Below are 21,275 nucleotides of genomic sequence, written 5' to 3'. Positions count from 1 at the left end.
AAACTGTTTAGACTCTTTACTCGTGTCAGATTTCTGCAAAACCACAATCACGGGCAACGGAAAATAAACTATAGATCTCGTACTTGTTTATGGAGGCATTCATTTATCAGAGTATAGAGAGAGGAATTATGTAAAGAGACCTGAAACTTGAATTCTAGCACCCACTGCACTATTGCCCAAACAGGGAAATGAGAGAATGAAGTAACTCGTGTTTTTTTTTGTGTTTGAAGCGCATTTTTTTTTCTGTGAACTTGGAGTTTAGTTACTTCCGTGTCCCTCAGGCAGTCAGGCCACTCGAAGCTTCCGTGTTTTGAAGGCTATTGTCCGGAGAACAGCGGCGAGATGAGGTCCGTCCCCGAGGAATTAACCACGCTCCTGTCAGGTAGCGGTTTTAGCTCAGGGCGCTGCGAAACAACAGGAAATACAGGGAATATAGCAGCTTCCAGAATGACCATAGACTGAATGTAGCAGTAGATACAGCGCCGAAACGATGCGCTTCTCTTTCGGCTAAAAAAAGAGGAAAAGAGGAAGTTGAGAACAAGTGCTGGACGCTGAGTTTATGACTGTTAATAACCAGAGCAAGTTAATGAAACTAGAAGAACTGAGTTTAGCAAACGGTTCACGTTGAGTTGTGTTTCAGCTTCTTAGTAAACTTTTGCATTGTTCCAAGAGGACCACTGTTAAAAAAAATATTGCTATATTGCATTATCTTTGATGTTCAGATTAAAATAACAGAGATAAGTCTAGCATCAGCTTTGTAAGCCTCTTATTCTAATGGTCCCATTTTGTAATTATTTAGGAGCATGAGGCTTTATAAGTTTTCAAAAACCCGAAGTAAAAAAGACTATTGAAGCATAACCTTTTTGTTATGTTTTCAGATTTGGAAACCTTTCTGGCGGAAGTCCTGAAAAGTGAGAATTTAACTAAGAAGGCGAAAGAGAAAAAGGATGCTTTTATCAAGAGGATAAAGGATGTCAAAGCCAGGTATGGGAAAACCCTGAAACCTTTATCAGACCTGGAAACCCTTTATCAGACCTGCTGATAAAGATTTTTGCCATGCTGCTATTAAGTTGATTTAACTTTTAAATGTCTTTCTTCTTTTAGTTACCCGCAAGATTTTAAGGATAAAAGTAAGTAATTTTCTTGTGTTTATTTATTGATACATAGTCCTGGTGTTGGGAGCCATTTGTAGAAATGGGGAAGTATAAAACTGCCTCCTATAAGCCACTCTACACTCGGGAAAGAGTTTTTAATACGTTAATCATTATACAGATTACATGTGAACTGTAAGTAAACTGTTTCTCCATTCAAAGACATACACATGACTGAATACAACTATTATGAGAGGTGAGGCTTTTAGTACCAGCTGTGTTACAATGAGATGAGATCACTTTTGTGCTATATCGGTGTACGCTTGATAGAGGAAGCTAATATTTGCTTTTACTGGTAACAACCGAAACTGCAAAACTCCTGCACTTTTACCCTCACTTGGTCAAAGTTACATTTTATATTGCTTTAAGAGCTATATAAAAACAACGTGTATTTTCATGGACTACTGGTGGATGACGTTGAATACATTTCCACAAGCATTGTGTTATTTGCACATATTTCCCCATGCATTGTACCATTTTTGCATTTGCACATATTTCCCTAAACAGATTATCATAGCTACCTGAAATATTCCTTTAGGTGGTCAGAGCACGGATAGGCTGGTGTAACAGGTGCACTATTTACACAAACCTTTTATTTGCTTATCCAAAATCTATGCAAAATGTTGTCTCTTCTGTTTGTAGGTATGATTTGGTTGATTGCCAATATCAGTTTAAGAAAATGAAAACTGTGCTTTTCAGGCATGGCATTATTTTCCAAAAGGCCAAGTGTCTATCTTTTTGTAATTGCAAAAAGACAGACACTTGGCCAGCTTGTTGATAACCATCTCCCCCACATTGGGCTGATGGCATGGCTTGTACACCAGTGGACTGACAAGGTCTTTCTTATGTAGGAGATGAAGAGTGGGATGAGCTTGATGAAGCAGACAGCAACAATGATGGTGGTTCACTTCTCTCGGAACGGATGGACAGGGATGAAGACACTGCCTATGATGGTGGGTGCAACAAACTTTATGCAGATTGTAGCGCAAAGAATGCCCTTGGCCACAGGTAGCATATAGCATAATTGAAACATGAGTAGCATTCACTGCTCTGCCCTTCAGGCACAGTGTTGGGCAGAAACAACATGCATGTATTCTGAATTACTTTATCAAAATAACAAATGTGAAATACATGTAATAAGGCTAAGATACCTATAGAATGTCACAGTAGTTAATTTTCACATATTTAGTTGAATTTTTAGACTGATTTACAGGGGATATCTATAAGTCAGTCTGCTATTTCTGCATTTGTTGAGTGCACACAAATGTAGGTGTAGTTTGGGTTTGAGGGAGAGGTCAAGGGATGTTAGGACTGATGTTAGTCGCTTCAACTGGATCAATGTTCATGAAACTCATTTACTAATTATAAATTAATTATAAAAGTTGTCAGAAGTATTCAAAAAGTAATTTGGTTAAATTAAATATTTTAAAAGGCTCAGATCCTGAACAGTTTTCCTATTATTTTTGTCTAGATTTATCTACCAAAAGCACTCCTTAAAACAGTGTTTGTGTTATACTGCCTTTATGATCAATATATTTAATGACCTCAGTTCTGAGGGGATCCCCTGCATTGTGTATAATTTTGAAAAGCAGTCCTGACATTTTTTTTTACTTCTGTGTAACTGATGGCAGAATTAGTATATTTTTGTAAGTTATTAATGAGAGATCACAAGAACAATGTATATGAAACTCTTCTTCTTCTTTTTTTTAAAATTATGTTTACACATGGGCAAGGAATTTTAGTAGTTTTTAATCTCCTTTGATCTGAAAATGTGAGGATTCTATGCTAATAGCTTTTCAAGTAAATTAAAAACCTATCCTGCTGATTTTTATCTACATCGTGAGTAGTTCATACTGGAATACATTTCAGTACATACATTGAATACATTGGTGTCTGGCTGTGAAGCTGACTACTGGATGAACACAAATGCTTTCATTACCAACAAAAAGGACACTAATGCTGGGTCCAAAACTGTTCCCAATTCACCATATAGTGCACAGTTTCCACCATTTTGTAGTAGTGCCTGAAAACATAGTGGACAATCTTCTGTTCACTCAAACAATCCCACATTGCACTGCAAAAGTTAATGTACAACCTATGTAACATATGTACACCAGCAGGTAGTGGATACCCACAATCTTCTGCATTGATTGAATAAAAATCTGCATTATTTTGTGTCCAGAATTGTTCACTAACTTCCTAAATTCAGTACACTCTATTGTAAGTAATGTAGGTGATAGAGAATAGGCAGCCATTTCAGACAAAGGGATAGTGTTATTTATGTGAAGCATTGAACAGCAACCCTTATGTAGCAGTTCCTAAACATGAGTGAGTATGTTAGTGAATAATTTTCCAGACAGTTCATTGAGGTGCTTCGCATTCAAAAAAGGTTCAACCACAGATTCCAGAAGTTCCAGATTTTGACAACTTTTCTCACCCATAAAAAATACTGCACTGTGGTATATCATTCAGTCAAGTACAATAGTTGTTTGTTTCTTATTTCACTATGTACTTCCTAGTCTCTCTCTTTGGGATTTGTAGAAAAGTACATGAGCCGAAACAATGGGTGCTGTAGCCCAGCAACAGGCTTGGGAATGACCAGAAAGCACTGGAGAGACTGAGCTCTCCTTTTGTGCAGACACCAATGCTTTATGACATGAACCTCAGACAATGCCGCCCACAGCCAATGTCATTTCAGTCGCCTGGTTTTATTGGGCACAGCTCAGAGAGCACTATTGGATGAGGCTAAACCAAGGAAACAACCAGTAAATCTAACTCTGTAAAAATGTGCATTTCTTATCACATGGGCCACTTGTAGGTGTTGGAGTGTGCAGATAGTTACAGTGTGTGTTGTCTATGTCTGTTTTGTGCATGCATGTTTGTCTTTGTGTGCACATCTGACTGTTTTGTCTGTGTGCTTGTGTGTTGTGTGAGTTTTACTGCTCTGAAGCACTGGGGTGTTTTATAGGCCCTTTAGCTCTCATCCTGCCTGATGGCACAGCTGTTGTTGCAATCAGAAGCCTGTGCTGCTTTTCAGGAATGAGATAAAGCACGCTTACAGTTCAAACTGGAAGGTAAATTGCTTGCTTTAAGTTGGTTTCTCTCCAATCAAAATGAACAACAATTTATTTTGATTAAGGAAACCAGACTGAAATTTTTTTTATTTTTTTTTTTTTTTGCACATGGTTGTGTGAAAGCTCATGTGCTGCTGTTGCTATTTATTGATGTGACTGTAGAAGCAGCTAATGTAGGTTGTGGCTTTCAGCTTGCTAATAAAATGCCTCAGCTTCAATTTTACACTGTACAGCTCTCCAAATGCCAGTCAACATTTTGTGTATTTTATCTCAAGGCTTGTTCCTAGATCATCAGGACAATCGTCGAATACATAGACAATGTGCATGGGTTTATCACTGGTGGAATTTGAATACATGAAATGAAAGATGCTTGCTTGGGTTTTTCATGTTTAATTAGTGTATGTGCCTTTTTCACTGCTTGAGAGTATGCTTACAAAGAAGGCCCTTTTGTATAGTTCATTCTCTTCAAACTGTATCTCATGCTTCTTTGTCAACCGTAATGATGGCGGCATGTGGGGTTTATCTCAAAGAAGGTCATGCATAAGTCATCTGCTCCCTCACATTCACTCAGCCATGCAAATAGTGGAATAAACAGCTGGGTTAGGTGGATTGCCCAGTTTTGCAATGCAAAATGAGATGTGTACATTCTGATGATTCAGGGTGGATAGGGAATATAGGCCTTTCAAGTCCCCTTAAATAAGACAAGCACATTTTAATAAAAAACTATCTTGTGATTAATACAATTTAGATAGTTGATTTGTTTTTCATAATCTTTTCACTAGATTTGCCATAATCAGTGTATTAACTTGACAAAGCAGGGTAACTAGAGTAAACATTTCTAAGGCCTGTTTGTTGGGTTTCTTCAGGAGCTCAGCAAGCCCCTCCTGTGGCAGCCCAAGACCTCCAAGCTGTCTTCAAGAGTGGCTACCTAGAAAAACGCAGAAAAGGTGGGAGGCACCGGTAGCATTTTAAGGTTATGAACTTGTTATATGTCAGATTGTATCTTCATTTACTATAAACTGTGTATTGACTATAAAGTGTGACTGTAATTTGGCAGACCACAGCTTCTTTGGCACAGAATGGCAAAAGAGATGGTGTGCACTAAGCAGCAACACGTTTTATTATTATGGCAGCGAGAAAGGTATGCACATTTTATGACATTACCTATTAGACTTTCAGACCTGCATATTGAACATAATGCATTTTTTTCCATATTAATTGACTGTCAACCTATTGTTAAAATTTTAATTTGTGTATTTGATGCCCTGTCAAAATGGCCTTCAGTTATGGGTTATTATTTTTATAGGACATATATTTGAGGAGCTAGGTTAAAAGATTGGCTTCAGAAGGGGGAAAGGCAAATACAAATAAGTGAAAAACACCTGTTTCCAAAACTGGATTTCAAACATAATATTAACCTGGTATACCTCCAAATGTGTCATCATCTGATAAACATTACTTGTTAAAAGAGGAATGCAAATCAAGCTCATATCTTAAAAATCTGTGGTTTTGGTCAAAAGACAACACAGTACTATTGATCTTAAACACCAACAGCTAAACAGGTTTTAACTTTTACAAGCTTTCCTGAATGGCATTTAAGGCCAGTACTGGACATAAAATGAAAAAAAGAGTATAACATATTTAGCTGTTGAAGTGTTTTTGTAATTTTCTGTTAAATAAATGTCCTCCCATTTTTCTGATGCTCAGGATGTGAACTGGCAGGTTGATAAATAAACTGTAGCCTCTGACTTTTGCACAGTACTATATTTCTTAAGGAGAGGGTTGTAATTATGTGACATTTTGATGATGAAATATTACCTTACCAGATAAGCAGCAGAAAGGAGAGTTTAATATCAGTGGCTACACAGTAAAAATGAACAACACCTTGCGCAAAGATTCAAAGAAAGACTGCTGCTTTGAAATATCTGCTCCTGACAAACGCGTGTACCAGGTAGATATTACCTCCAATAGTCTACTAATCTCAGCTTTACCCTACATGTATAACAGTAATACAGGTTTCTGGTTGCTGATGTTTGTGTAGCTAACCATTGCCCCCTCACTTTTCTGGGTTTCCCTAGTTCTGTGCTGCCACTCAGAAAGAAGCAGAGGAGTGGGTGGAACAGATTGGCTTTGTGATTAAAGGTGAGATTGTGTCTTATTTACTTGGTTGTTAGGTGTTTGTTGTCACAGTACCCTGAGCACCAACACATATACACATCTATGATCATGTGCAGATATGGAAGGCATCATTCCTTTGGAAGAAGAGCAAGAAATGTATGACGACTGTGTACCTTTCAATGCAGCAGCCATGTCTGAACCAATTGATGAGGACATCTATGAAGAACTTCCTGGTTTGCTTTTCTTTTTCTTTTATTTATTTGAAACAGACTCATTCTTATACAATTTGACTTAAGAGTGGGGGAAAAAGGAGCCTATTACACAAAATTAGTTAAACACTGTAATACTTTTAAGAATGGCAGTAAGAATCCACTTTTTCATAAATACCATTAGTATATTTTGCCTGTCCAAAGCCATATTTTTGTAATGTAAAAAGGCTTTATTTCATGTGTTTTTAATGGAATTGTCTCCCCAGTTTGTCATTGCCAGCTCCACTTATTAGCTAGGTCACCCTTCGGCACATGATGCCATGAACCTGAGAGGGTGAGACAAATACATGCTTCCTCTGAGACATGTGAAGCCATCCATCGTTTATTTTCCAACTCCCACTAACACAACTCCACTGGACAGATTAACATGCTTAGAGGAGAATGCAGACTGACCTTAGGTGGTATGTCCTCTAACCCTGCAGCCAGCATTTGCTAATATTGCGCTGAGTGATGGGGAGAGGGCAGCACTGATATTTCCATTACCTAAATAATAAAAAAAATGACATGCTTTATTTTTATTTAATTCTGTCTGTCTTTTGCCTTCTTCACTCATCTGCTTGTATCTTTTCTATCTTAGAGGATGAGATGCCTGAAAAACCAGCGCCAGAGCCAGTCAGCAAACCCCCTGTAGCAGCACCAGTGACAGGTAATTAAATTGAGATGGCCATGCTTCTCTAAACTCTCTCTGCCCTATAGACCATCACTGTGGTGCTATCCCCATGTCCTCTTGAGTATGCTGGCCATTAGAGATTTGCCCTGGCCTTTGCATGCTTTCCCTTTGTTTCTGGGCTTTTTAATCCATTATTAAAAGCTAGAAAGAGATAATGGAAACAGGTAGATAGATGTTTGTTGCAGACAGAGAGAAGAGGTCAAGAGCCAGATGTTGAGTGATTGAGGTAGTGAAGGGAAGGAAGGGGTTTTGCAGAAGAGCAAGGGAGGTGAACTGAGAGATAAGAAGAGCTGGAATGAATGTTAGATGAATGGTTTGAGAGAGGTAGAAGTATTGGCTGGAATAAGGCTAATGACTATTTAGAACCAGACAGAGGGTTATATGGCTTCTCAGAAAGGCCAGAAACATGGTTATCAGAGCTATGCTTTCATAAGACTCTCTCTCTCTCAAAATGGGTGTTGGCTGCAATTATTGTGATTTATACAAAAAGCAATGTTGGCTGAAACACTTCTTATAACTTAAGCATGATTGGTGAGTTCAACTTCTGAAGGCAGACTAAGTGGATATATGTAAATATGTTGGTTTCCATGTTACAGCAAAATCATTAAATCACAATCTGATTTTTTTTCAATCAGAGTTTTGTATATTGCTGGTATATAGAACCAGAAATCAATACCATGATAATGATTTATGTTCATTTTGTGTTTGTTTTTTTACCTTCATAATTCATTGACAAGGCTTGTACTGTAAATATTCTCAAGTATTAAAGCTGAGATATATATATTTTCATGTTGATGGGGGCCTCTATATGAACATGCACTGTTCATGTTTGGTGATGTGTTTGTACTCCATGTGTTGAAACAGACAGTCAGTATATTCATTGGACTTCTTTAAGTTTAGTGTCATTTTCGCTAAAGTCAAAACATGCCCAAAGGATAGACACAGTGTTTTACTTAAATACAAGCTGCTTGAGTTGTTCGGTTGACCCCTGTGTTTAGGTTCTCCTCCATGTTGCTTCCATGTGGCAGATTGGATTGGGCAAAATCACATGACCATATTTGTGGATGTGTGGTTTTAAGGGAGCAGTACATCTACACACAGATGGGATATATTAACAGAATTAAGAAAGGGAAAAAAATGAACAGAATTGAAAGAAAACACAGTTTAAATGAATTGCTATAGACAAGATTACATTGATTCAAAGTTTTAAATGTCAGTTTCAATAAGCTTAATTTTCTTTTTTATTGCCCAGCCCTAGTTATGTATTTGGACTGGAGAGTGAATAGTATGTTATAAATCTGTGTTTACACACTACGTTAAACTCTTTATTTTAAAAAAAAGTGGGATCCATTTGGGTTTATATTAGACCCATAAAGGTATAATCCACATGTTATTGGTTGTGGTTTAGTCTGATTTATATGTATATTTCTGGGGCTTTGTGCCCTCGTCTGAAATCAGCATGTGCCCTGGCGAGTGTTAGCCACTGGGCATGGCTTGGTGGGCGCTGAGAGGAAGTGAAGTGAAGGGGCTGCCAGTGGAGCGCTGTGGCCCTCCCTGGCCCTCTGCTCTCGTCTCACAGCACAGGAAGTCCTGCTGACAGGAGCCATGGCTCAGGCAGGATCTTGTGACAGATGCCTAGGAAAAGAGGCCAGCTAATGTAACAGAGACAAGCATGGTGTTGTTGAAACAAAAAAGGGCTTACAGCCACTGCCATAAACTACTCTTGATAGGATCTCACTAATGTTGTGAAATGCATGAGCTGTTTTTTATCAGTTTGATACGGATCACACTCCAACAGCTTGGTGTCCCTTTTCAAGTTTTGGCATTACTGAACAGCATATTCTAATTGCAGTCAGATGAAAGTGTTAACACTGACTTGAGCACAGATGCTAGAAAGTCTACATGGCTCTCTTAGCACTCTCAAAACATATGACGATGAAAGCTTGCTTGAGTGAATTTTGGAAGGATTTGACATGGGAAAGGAAATGCACAGTCATGCTTAGTCCTTTTATTCTCCAGTGGTTTGGGTTTTGATAATTGTCTTTAATTGAACATGTTATTGCCTATCATATTCTGTGGATTTTTATTACATTTCTGTTATTGTCATGGCTCAACGCTTTATAGAACTTTAAAATGTTTGTGGTTTATATATTAGACTTATCTTTTTAGGATCTGTAAATCTGTCTAGTGAAAATCCTAAGAGGCTATCTTTGGAAGACTGCTTACTGAACATCTGCTGGGCTGGGGAAGCATACTGCTCTTTGGTCACTTCCTCAAAGAACAGTTCTTGCTCTCTGCTGCCCACTGCTGGAAAATGTTTATAAAATGAGGAGGAAATGTGGTGTAGTCATTGTATTTACATTAACGTTTATGGCATTTAGCAAATGGTCTTGTCCAGAGCAAGTTACAAAAGTCCTTTGTTCTTTTTTTCAGAGAATATTTCTTTCCCAGAGGAAATAAGATTAGGGTCCAAATAACACTGAGACTAAGGCATTGCATGATACAGGAATCAAGCTGAACCATAAAATCCACAAAATAAGCATTAGTGCAGTACAAAGCCACAATCAAAAAAATAATCAGGAAAGAGAAAGTCATTGATTTCAAGATATTTTGATAAAAGCATGTTCAGTGGTCATTTAAATGTTGCACAAATAGATGCAAGGGACTCTGCAGTTCAATATCAGTACACATTCACTTACATTTGTTTGTAATTTTTCTTTCTTTTTGGCAAAAGCTTTAAGATTTCATTAGGCTTTATTTACTTCTTTTGTTCTAATGTCATAAATACTAAAAAGAAAAAGACAAACTTTCGAAAAACTAAATATATACATTAACAAGTGTACATTTTTTTTTTCCATTTCTCAGCAACAAATAAAACCACAGATTATAAGAACTACTTCCAAGGTTTATGGGACTGCACTGGAGACCAACCTGATGAGCTGTCCTTCAAGAGAGGAGATTCCATCTACATCCTCAGCAAGGTAAGACAGCATAGAAATAATTAAAAATAAAAAAATTAAAAGTAATTTTAACCTTGTTCAAGTTAGAATTAATACTCAGTAAATGACAGTAAATATAGTGATTGGTTGGAAGTATTGAATTAACATCTGTTGTTATTCAAGTGAAAAGTTTTCATGATTATTGGACTTTTTCCAGCCAAGTGGGTGTATATATATATATATATATATATATATATATATATATATATATATATATATATATATATATATATATATATATATATATATATATATATATATATATATATATACACACACACACATATCCTTCAGTTTTGTGATATATGACCTCCTGCCTTCACACTAGGGAAACTGCTTCAGTCTTATTCTGCACATTGTTTACAGCTGTGGCTTTATACGGTAAAGTCTGGTAGTGTGGGACAGAAAAAAACATCCCTCAAATCCCAACAAATGTCAGATAAAAGAGAATCCTAAGAGCATTACAGAAGCGGTTTTGGCAGATATATGTGTGTATATGTATGTATGTATGTATGTATAGTTCAGAAGAGTCATATACACATCTGAACTATTTTGATATGCTTTATGAATGAAAAGCATTAATTTCTCTTGTAGTTTTCTGGGTGGGCTCCGGACCCACCGCGACCCTGAACTGGATAGGTTCCATTTTTTCAATAGGTTTAATTTAGTTTTTTTGTTTTTTGTTGTAAAACAATTTCCCTCCCCATTAAATATGAGTGTCATTAGTTTTTACATGCTAAACTACTGCACATTGTAAATGGACATTGATCTTAAAGAGGACTGTTTCCCTGTGTATAAATCATGTCTCAGAAATTACTGTGATGTGATGCAAGTGTTTTTATGTGTGTTGCATAATGACCTTCAGTGTTGTCTGCTTGCTAATCTGAGGATTAGTGTCTTGTTCAGGGTCACAGAGCCACACTCTTAAGTCCCTGAATATCAGAGTTGGATGAACCTTTCCCAGTTTGCAGTGACGGGATTAGTCTTGTCACTACGGAAACCGTTTTAGTGCTTTTGGCCTGTAGTGAGTTGGGCTGGCAGCCTGTAGCATTCTGCCACCTCCACTTCTCCTTCTGTCGTGTGTGTGTGTGTGTGTGTGTGTGTGTGTGTTCTTCTGGGATCTCAATGCCATGTTCGGTTAAGGCCGCTGTCCGCAGACCTTTAGCATGGCTCTGTCGCTCCCTCTCACTGTTTATGCCTTTAATGCCAGTTTGTGTTCTCAGGAAGCTCTGAATCCAGCTGTAGATTTGTACCAGGTGTGCTGGAGTATAACTTCCCATACCTGTCAGCTGTGACGTGCATGCCAGCTGTGCTGAGCCCAGTGCTGAGATTTAACCTGGCGAAGAGCATTAGCTAGATAACCTTCAGGCTAACATAACATAAGGCTGGCTTTTCTGTTCCTATGAATGTTGCAATTCTACCATCTGGGACCTAATATTTTTAAATAATTTAAAAAAAAGAAAAAAAGAGGTTTGTGCACTATCCTCACTTTCTTGATCCTTGAGTTTTATATGGACCATGACTAAAACAGTTAAAATCCATTACACTGCTGCTAACATCGTGCACTTATTTCTGGCCTAATGCTTTTTACACATGAAGAAAGAGACCTTAGGCGACTATGAAACCTGCAATATTTTGTGCTATATGCAAACTTCTGGACTTTCCTCAGTTTATTCACATATTTATAACTCTTTGGCAGGTAAGACATAGGATGTACCTTAGCCATCTCAGTAAAACAAGGTAATGTATCATCACTAGAAGTGCAGATGAAGACATTTTCAGAAGTGTCAAAAATTCCATATTTCTTGATGGATATATACAGAATAGTTGTCCATGAAGGAATCAGCTCATTCTGTTTGAAGTCAGCAAGCTGTCAGAAAATGAAAGAATGGATAACTGAGTGGGACGCAGGCGAATCTAGTCTTTCTAAGAACAAGTCTGCCACCTGGTGGCTGAAAATTACAACGCACTTCAATCATTGAAAACAACTCAGGGCTGTTTGGTTGTTTCATAAAAGCCTCGATAAATTATCGATAGTGTTTCCTTTAAGAGAAGAAACACTGAAACTTGGTGATTTGCTTAAGACGTTTACTCATTATTATTATTATTATTATTATTATGATTATTATTATTATGATGATGATTTTTATTATTATTATTATTATTATGATTATTATTAATGTTTTATTATATGCTTAGTATAGACATATATATTTTTACTCTCTCCAAAGTGACATGCAATTTGTTTGTGTTTTGTGTTTCTGATGGTGTGTGGACTGGTTGTGTGTGGTGTAATTTGTTGCTTCTTGTACTGAAGCCCCTTCCCCCCCTGCTCCTGCTAGGATGACCATAAAGCTGGTCTGGGTTTAGTGTCCAGCTGTGGCTTACTGCCAATTGAGTGCAGTCTGGAGAGCAGACTAGTGGGGCTATTAGTGGCCAGGCTCCTTCTCCTTGGCCATGCAGCAGCTGCAGGACCCCCTTCCTTCCCCACTATTACCCAGTCAGACCCACAGTCACTCTGAAAGGGTATTGACCATCAGACCAGGGGGAGGTGTCAGGACCCTAAATCACACAGAGACACACACACACACACACACACACACACACACAAAACCTCTTCCCAAACCAAAGCCTGTTAAATTGAGTTTTATGACAACCTAAGCAATACAGTAAGTCTTTCTCTGTACAGATAAATACCGTATTAGGAGAGTAATACATGTCTTCTGTATAATAACATATGCTATGAACAAAAGAAATATACAAAGCTTTGGTGTATAAGCTGTCCAGAGCATTTATTATTTTTTGATTAATTATATTAATTAATTATTTGAGGGTAAAACTAATTTACAATGACATATTTAAGGTCTAATTTATAAAGAATGTATAATATGCTAAATAGCTTATACAATTATATTCAGTCCAAATTTTGAAAAGAAAAAATTAATTCATATAAAAGAATGAAATATAAAAAATATAGTGAAAAAACTCCCAACTATTATTTTAATAATAAATAAGTGTTGTACTTACTTACCAAATTGATCATTATTCCACACTAACAGGCCACTGCAACTGAACTGCAAGTAAATGTGTTCTACATTAGTTTTCAATATATTTGTTAATAATCAAAAACCTTATGTCTTCCGCATTTGCTTATTGTCACTGATTGTGCCCCAGATGCATGCTTGTCCCATTAGAATAAAAAAAAATGGACATAGTTTATTCTCTGGCCATAAGCAAAGGTTCAATACTTTTACGGTTAGCTCTTATTGATGTAATAATGTTTGCTATTAATTGCACGTATGTGTGTGGCTGCATGTATTTAGGCTTGTGGAGTGTGAGGTCTGTTCTCTTTTCCTGTTGCTGTCTCTCTTGTCACACACACCTGCACACCCAACCAGACACATTGAGACACACACACTCAGAGAGCCTTGATCATTGGGGGCGGTCTGAGGTAGTGGCTGAAGCTGCTGTCAATGAGGTGTGGTTGTTTCAAAGGACAGCTACAGGAAGCTTCACCTTCCCACAATCCACATTCACTTCCTGGACAACTGTGCTGTTGTGTTATATGACGCTCTGTGTGAGGTCCTACACAGACGAGCATGAAAAACAAGTTATGAATCAATTATAATTAAATCAAATATTAATGATTCACTTCTTAAATGTAATGCTGTTTAAAGCTATTTTCAGACAACAAACAAACTTGGTATACACAATTAACAATCAATATTTGGAGCCATAGAAGAACTAATCAGGGCACATTATAAGAACTTTTAAATGAATTGGTTTTAGTTAGATTTGTGTATGATTTTTATTATCATTGTTTTTTAGTTTTTTTTTTAAGTTTAAAGATCACCTAAATGCTATTTAACATTTTTCTACAATGTCAAAGCATTCAAAACAATTATTAATTTACATTGTATTTATATATGCTTTTGATTGTTTAATAGTTTTGAGCTTGGGGTTACAAAAATTAGCCTAAGAAAATTTCACTGATCAATGAAGCCTTGATGTATATCATTGGGGAAAAAAAACACACCCCTCTTTTATTCTGTCTTGTTATTTTCATACCACTGTTTTTATGATCTTAATGGAAGAAGAATGGCCTGTTCCTGCTCTCTGCAGACAGATAGAGCCGAGGGCTGTGGGCCTGTGTCTGCCCCTCCATTACAGCTCATGTCTGTGGGAGCTGTCAGCAGCAGCATTAGGCAGTCATGTGTTTTATAGATCGATCTGTGTGAAGAGGCACTAAGAGCCTCGCTGGCTGGAACCAAAATCTTTACATCTGTCCCTACTGCACACCCGGAATCACTTAAGTCCCTGTGGGTCAAATGGAGGGCCCCAAAAATTCATATTGAACTTCTGCACTGTATGATGCAAACCACATCCCTTGGTCCATGCCATGAGAGAGAGAGAGAGAGAGAGAGAGAGAGAGAGAGAGAGAGATTGAGATTTTCTCAGACCGTGAGTCAGAAGAGGATGGATTAGGGGCAGGTAGCTCATCTGTTGGTGAAGATCAAAGCCTGCTGAGTCTGAGAGAAGAGAGGCTATAAAAGTCAATCTGCACTATAGAGAACAAGCTACCATTGAACAGACCTGTTTTAACCCTTCTGAATTGGCCTAACCTAGGCTTATTAAAGTACTGCACTAACATTTTTAGTTAAAGGTTTTCTTCCAAAGTCATGGTCAACTATATCTCTTGGCTTATTAATGTACATTGGTTTGTCTTCAGGTTCATCCTAAGTAGAAATTCATCAGTTATAGGGATTGTAAGCCCATATCTGTATTCTGATAAAGACATGTATACAGGTGTGTATTTATATACAACATTTTAAATGCAGAAATATTAAAAAATATAAAAATGGTGATATATGGACTACATCTGCCTAGATTAGCAGGTCAGATGAATTGTATTTCATAGGGGTTACAGTACAATGTATTAAATTATTTTAGCATAGTTAGCCCAGCAGTCTAGACACGTTTCCTTCAAATGTAAGGATATTATCACATTTAAACAAGGAAATATTTATTTATTTATTTAAAGCTGCCTGTCGTGATGTATTTCTGATATTGCTTATCCCCATTTATCAGCATGTTTCCCATTATATGTTTGAGTTTGCTTGGCTCTCCTTTAAAGGAATACTAGGTAATATTTGATATTTTTGCTAATTTGAAAAGTAATTGAGTTTTATATCACTGTCCTGAAATCAAGGGGAGGGAGGGGAGGTGGTTTCCTACCTTCCTTCAGACATTACATAGTGCACATTCTGCAGTGTTGAGCCTGGAGTTTCAAAGACAGCTGCTCTGTTCTCCCTAATACAGGTCAGTTGAGCATGAAAAATGATTTTGAAGCTGTAATTTTAAGGTAATAATACTGCGTATTCATTCATTCATTTATTGTCTGTATTCGCTTATCCAGTTCAGGGTCAGGGTGGGTCCGGAGCCTACCTGGAATCACTGGACAACGTTAATCTTGTAGCTATTAGTTTTAAAATGCACAATACTTGTAAAGACGTCTTTATAAATATCATATAAAGGCTTCTATAAATAGTTTTCCCCTTATACTTATGTATATTGCCTTGATTTGGCTTAAATGATATATGACATGATTTAAAGGTTCTATCCCAAACTGTTTCGCATATTGATGATCTTTTGCCCCTAAGGTGTTGTAAACCTTGTTGTAAACCAAGGATTGAGAGGTTCACTTCACTGTAGTAATGAAAGCGTGAAAGATTTTGTCCTGCACTGTCAATACTGACCTGGCTACTGGCCCTTTCTGCGTATTTAATGTGGCTGATACTGACCAGTTCCCTTTAAGCGTCTCCTGGAAGATGAAGCCTTTGATTCATGTCTAAGCAAACATTCTTCAGTTCTTCCTCATGCACTTGCACTATTCATCCACTGCTACCTCACTTCTCTTCTCTTTTTGGCCAGACCACTTCTGATGTCTGTCGTTTGTGCTTCACTGCTCTTCCTCAGACAACAAATCTTGTGTCAGAAACACATGACCAATGATGCCAGTCCACAATCTGCTTTTTGTAAAAGTGATGCAGTGTGTGAGAGTCTTTATCACTGAGACTATACAGTGCTGAGCATCCATCTAACAGTGGCTCTCTGTTGGAAAAGCAAGGCTCTTGCCAAACCTTAGGTCACACACAAAGAATACTGGTGCTGTCATAACAATAACATAGTATCAAAACCCTGTGGTTTCAAATTGTTCTTTTGCTGTTAGAAGCGTCTAGGGCTCTCCAACATTGCACAAGTACAAATGTTGACGTGTTGAAGTGTAAAAATTATTCAGTTATATTGAATCAGTGAAGTGAGCGTAATTTTGGTGGCAGCAAGATTAAAACAGTCTGAGATTTCTTAAATAGAGTTTATTGACAATGTACTTTCAAAGTCACATTCATGTTGTAATTTTAAATTCACTTAATATTTCATGAGTAACACCACTGACAGTCTTTTTATGACACATAAAGCTGTCAGCAGCTTAGCCAAATTTATCAGAAATATTAAAAGAGATTTAATTAACCATGGAGCTCAAGAGTTTTATGACTTTTTTCAAGATTCATATGAAAAATAAAATTATATTTGTATATTTATAAGGATTATTACACAGGGAAAGCTATTACATTTTTACAGTTGAAAATGAAAAACAAGCATCAAAATGATTTCATATTAAAATAATTAGTCAGTGCTATGACATAACTGATTTTAATAATTGGAAAGACTCATTATAATAGTTTTTGGTTAGATCAAAGTATTCACAGATAATTATTATGTGTTTATTCCAATTTGAGCTTCAGAATAGTGAGACACAATCTGCAATGGTGTCATTTTAAAATGTCCTATCTACAGAATGTGTCCTTCAGCTGTATTCTGAAAGTCAGAGTCAAGGGGCAGAGTGATGACAGGAGAGGAGATGAAAGAAACTGAGCTGAACAAATCAATGAACTCTAAAAATTGACAGCTGCTTGCTTTCTGACCACCTTTAACATTTACCCTTGTGTCCTGTCACATCTGTGTCACAGCTCTGATGACTGAGTATTGGAGTTGGAGCATTGGTTTAAAGAAGCTATTGGAACGGGCCTTCTCTCAAGAGGAATGATGGTGATTTTGCTGTGTGTGTGGTTTTTTATTTATTTATTTATTTTTTTCACTCCTTTTTCTTTAGGAGTATGATACCTTCGGCTGGTGGGTGGGGGAGATGAAAGGCATCATTGGCATAGTGCCCAAAAGCTACTTGACAGAGTTGTACATTCTCTGAATGACTTGAAGTAAGTATGTGAACAAAGGGCTCAGCATAATATTTTCACATAAATGCGCATTCTCACACTAATCCACTGATAAGCCATAAGATTAAAACCACTGAGTGGTGATGTGAATAACACATTCTAGGGGTTAACATTCAGCCTACAAATTGAATGGGCAAATGTAAGGGTCTGAGCCCCTTTGACAAGAGCAAAACTGGAACAGCTACACAACTGTATCATTAAAATCTACAAAAATGTCAAGTCTTGTGGGCTGTTCCCACTCCACAGTGATTAGTACCCAAGTATTCCAAGAAAAGACTAACTGTGAAGAGATGACAGGGCCATTGGCATCCAGCATGGAAGCTAGGATTCCTTGGGTCCAGGCATTCATCTGGATGTTACTTTCAGATATACCACCTACATAAACATTGTTGCAGACGTAAAGTACACCCTTTATGTCAACAGTAAACTCTTATTATGTTAAAAGGGACCACTGCCATTAATGTGTCATACCACACTGCATAAATGTTGAAGGAAAGGTTTGAGGAACAACAGACAATGTGTTCTAGGTGTTGACATGGCCTCCAAATTCCCCAAGGCTCAATCTGATGGAGAATCTGTGGGACGTGCTGAACAAAATATTCTGTTCCCTGGAGGCCCCTATCCTAAGGCTTAAAGGATTTTTACTTATGAGATATGGTGATATCAAATACCACAGGACACTTTCAAAGGCCTTGTAGAATCCATGCCTTAATGGATCAGAGCTGTTCTAGATGTCTACACAGAACTAGGCAGGTGGCATTAATGTTATGGCTGATGGGTGTAAATGAGTTCAGGTATTTTTGGTTCAAGGCTTCACTTACAGAAGCACTGGTATCTAATGTCATATAATGTATTGTGAAAATGTAAAATTTCCTACTACTCTTACTCATTCAATTGCGACTGCAAATGTACTGAGCAGTTCAGTCTTAAGTTATTCTCTTATGCTGTGTTTTGTTGTTATTTCTAGGGGCATCTGAGTCATCATGTGGAATAAATACCTTTCAGCATTTCTTTGTGCCAGTATTACTGATGACTGGATCTATACATCAACCATATATCACCACAAATCCAGTTTAAAGTTTATCCATGTGAGACGTGTGCATCTATTACTTTGTTCAATCACTTAGCCTCCACTGTATTTAGAAAGATAGATATTATTTGTGTTTATTTTTGCATTTTATATTTAAGTTGCTCAGTCCAAGACAAATGAGGTCTTAAAAGGTGTATGAAATAAAGTTTTGTGAGATGTGTAAATTTTTTATGATGTGCTTGCTTGGCCCAAGCTGTGATGTTGTCTCAATGATGTTTGTGTAATGGAGGCTTTGTTTCTCGGCCACGAGGTGGCAGTATAGATCTAAAATTTTAATTTCATTGTGGTCCTTTGTTTTGAATTTAGGATAAAGGTTTTAATTTGATAAATTGGTAAAGATATTAAGCATTTCAAAACATGAGTATATATTTAGAATCCTGATTATTCCAACTCCTTTGTCTCTGACACATGAAATCAATTATTATCAGATATGTCCTATTTCGCTTCATATTTTTGATATGTTCTAAAAAATAACATGGTGAAGGAAGCATCTGACCTTTTTATGCTCAAACATACAAACAAATCAAATAGCACTTATTTAACTGCTGGATTGATTATCTAGTGCGGCAGAATTGCTTGCTGTATTGGATTGTATCTTCATGGTCCATGCGCTCTGCTGCACTGTCATCCACAGAATGTGTGAGCACTGGAGTGAAAAACTTAATTAACAACACCAGTCAGAGCGTTACCTTCCCGGAATGCTCCCAAATGAATTGTTTCTATTAGCATATTAACTCATTCAGCCAGGCTGCATGCAATAAATACTGAAGGCATTTTAAATGACCGATTACATAATGCTGAGTTGTATACTAATGCAGACTTGATGCTCCTGACTATGTAACCAACAGACCTTATCCTTCCACCACAGCTGAATTCAGCCACTACATTAAAACAAGTAATTACTCTCCACTGACTTAGTCATTTGAAATACTTCCTGATACAATAAATTCAGCTGGGTGGATGTCTGACTTTGTTACATTTATCCCTATAATTTAGGTTTGCTTATAAAATGTAAAATCATCTATTAACATAACATTTCAAAATATCTATCCACTTTAGACTCAAACGTACACTAACTGTTGGGCCAATCTAAAATAACTGATTAAAGCACATCTGTTGGTGCGCAGTTCACCCCCCACTCTTCTCTACCTACTCTCTGGAAGTGGACCACCACAGGACTGTTTTATTAGGGGTTGGGTCATCCTTAGCAAGGAGTGATATAAACATATTGGCTGTGTGTGTGTGTATATATATATATATATATATATATATATATATGAATATATATATATATATATATGAGAGAGAGAAACAAAACAAACGATTGTGTAAAAATCCATCGCTTCAATTGCAAGCGCTTGTTCTACGACGGTCCCATTTTATTGATGGACCTGAAGTTCAGGAAGAAAGTGATGTTGCCTCCAATCTGGCCCCAAAACCGCTGCTATTTGACGGTGGATTTAGAACCGTTCTATGCTCTAAAACACTTAGCACGCCTGTCTGCGATTAATTTAAATGCCAAAGTAAATACATCTCCAACATTAAAAAGAATTAAGACAGTGAAAAGCCTGTGAATGATTAACATCACCTTCATTACCCCATTTTGCTGTGCAGTACTTTATTCATTCCTAATTCTATGTCAAAACTTGCTGAAGTGAAGTTTGGAGAACACTCAAAACCTTTGGAAAAATGCACCAAGTCTACCAAAAAGCTGTAGCTCTCAGCAGCTTACCTCTGAATGTCAAACAGAGCAAGGTAGGAGAGAGGTTGTAAGACACCTCTGGTGGGAGGTGGGGGTTCATTAGTATGCGTTATACATTTCTCTCAGTTCTTAAAGACAGAAAGGGGTGGGTGACAATGGGAGAATCATCTGTCCCCCACACTGTGTTCTGCATTTTGACATAAGGGACTAAAAAAAGTGAACAGTGCTGTTTTACGACAAGTTTTAAAGAAATGTATAGGATACTGAGTTCTGAGTCGTATCACACACTGCACTGAGGCCTCCTTTACTAAAAATAAGTAATAGTTATATATATATATATATATATATAATGTGTCACACTTAAGTGCAGGTTACAGAAAGCACTGCTAACTGTCTTCATTCTCTCTGGATTGCACGTATGTGACTAAATATGTGAATTAGAAACCTGTTCCATAAGGAGTTTGCACCTAAGTTATGATTATATGTTAAGTATTAAACAATGATATGTTTGATGCAATAAAGCTTCCTCCAACTTTAAAAAAAAAAGGGAAACAGAGCATTAAGCTGTTGAATTTGCAGTGTATTTCTTGGTTACTGAATACTACCATATTACTTGGGTTCAGGATGTTATTACCTGATATGGGAATAATAACATTGGTTTTACTGTGTATAGGGAGGGTAGTGCAAGTGCTAAGACAGTAAAATTGGGGAATATGTGCTATCTGACTTTCAGGTAGTTCTGAATCCCTGCCAAAGTGACAGAGAAAAATTGATGTCATTAAAAAAAACCTTTATGGATCTCCTGATTTCAGATACAGAAGTGGAATAAAGCAGCAACATACACTTGGCAAGAGTGTGTTTGAAACTGATGTGAATAATTCATATTATACTGTAAGTGAATAAGTGATGT

At 37.2% G+C, this 21,275-nt stretch overlaps 1 protein-coding gene across 1 annotated transcript; it reads left to right on the top strand.

Moving 5' to 3' along the window:
- Window positions 1-212: 212 nt before the first annotated feature.
- skap2 (src kinase associated phosphoprotein 2) lies at window positions 213-19,864 on the top strand. The gene is made up of 13 exons (XM_066683290.1): window positions 213-382; window positions 879-984; window positions 1,105-1,130; window positions 2,003-2,104; window positions 5,092-5,172; window positions 5,283-5,366; window positions 6,052-6,176; window positions 6,304-6,367; window positions 6,460-6,576; window positions 7,190-7,258; window positions 10,148-10,263; window positions 17,453-17,555; window positions 18,541-19,864. The coding sequence occupies exons 1-12, from the start codon at window positions 343-345 to the stop codon at window positions 17,543-17,545; spliced, it is 1,023 nt and encodes a 340-aa protein (XP_066539387.1). The 5' UTR covers window positions 213-342; the 3' UTR covers window positions 17,546-17,555; window positions 18,541-19,864.
- Window positions 19,865-21,275: the final 1,411 nt, after the last annotated feature.

The sequence above is a fragment of the Hoplias malabaricus genome, chromosome 10 (assembly GCF_029633855.1).
Source record: "Hoplias malabaricus isolate fHopMal1 chromosome 10, fHopMal1.hap1, whole genome shotgun sequence".
NCBI classification, from domain to species: domain Eukaryota; kingdom Metazoa; phylum Chordata; class Actinopteri; order Characiformes; family Erythrinidae; genus Hoplias; species Hoplias malabaricus.
The sequence above is the reverse complement of the archived record's forward strand: the minus strand, read 5'-3'. Positions and strand labels throughout refer to the sequence as shown.

Coding starts and splice junctions, on each gene's coding strand:
- skap2 (XM_066683290.1), top strand. CDS start 343: ATGAGGTCCGTCCCCGAGGAATTAACCACGCTCCTGTCAG. Junction 383..878: donor ATTAACCACGCTCCTGTCAG/GTAGCGGTTTTA, acceptor TTATGTTTTCAG/ATTTGGAAACCTTTCTGGCG. Junction 2,105..5,091: donor TGAAGACACTGCCTATGATG/GTGGGTGCAACA, acceptor GGGTTTCTTCAG/GAGCTCAGCAAGCCCCTCCT.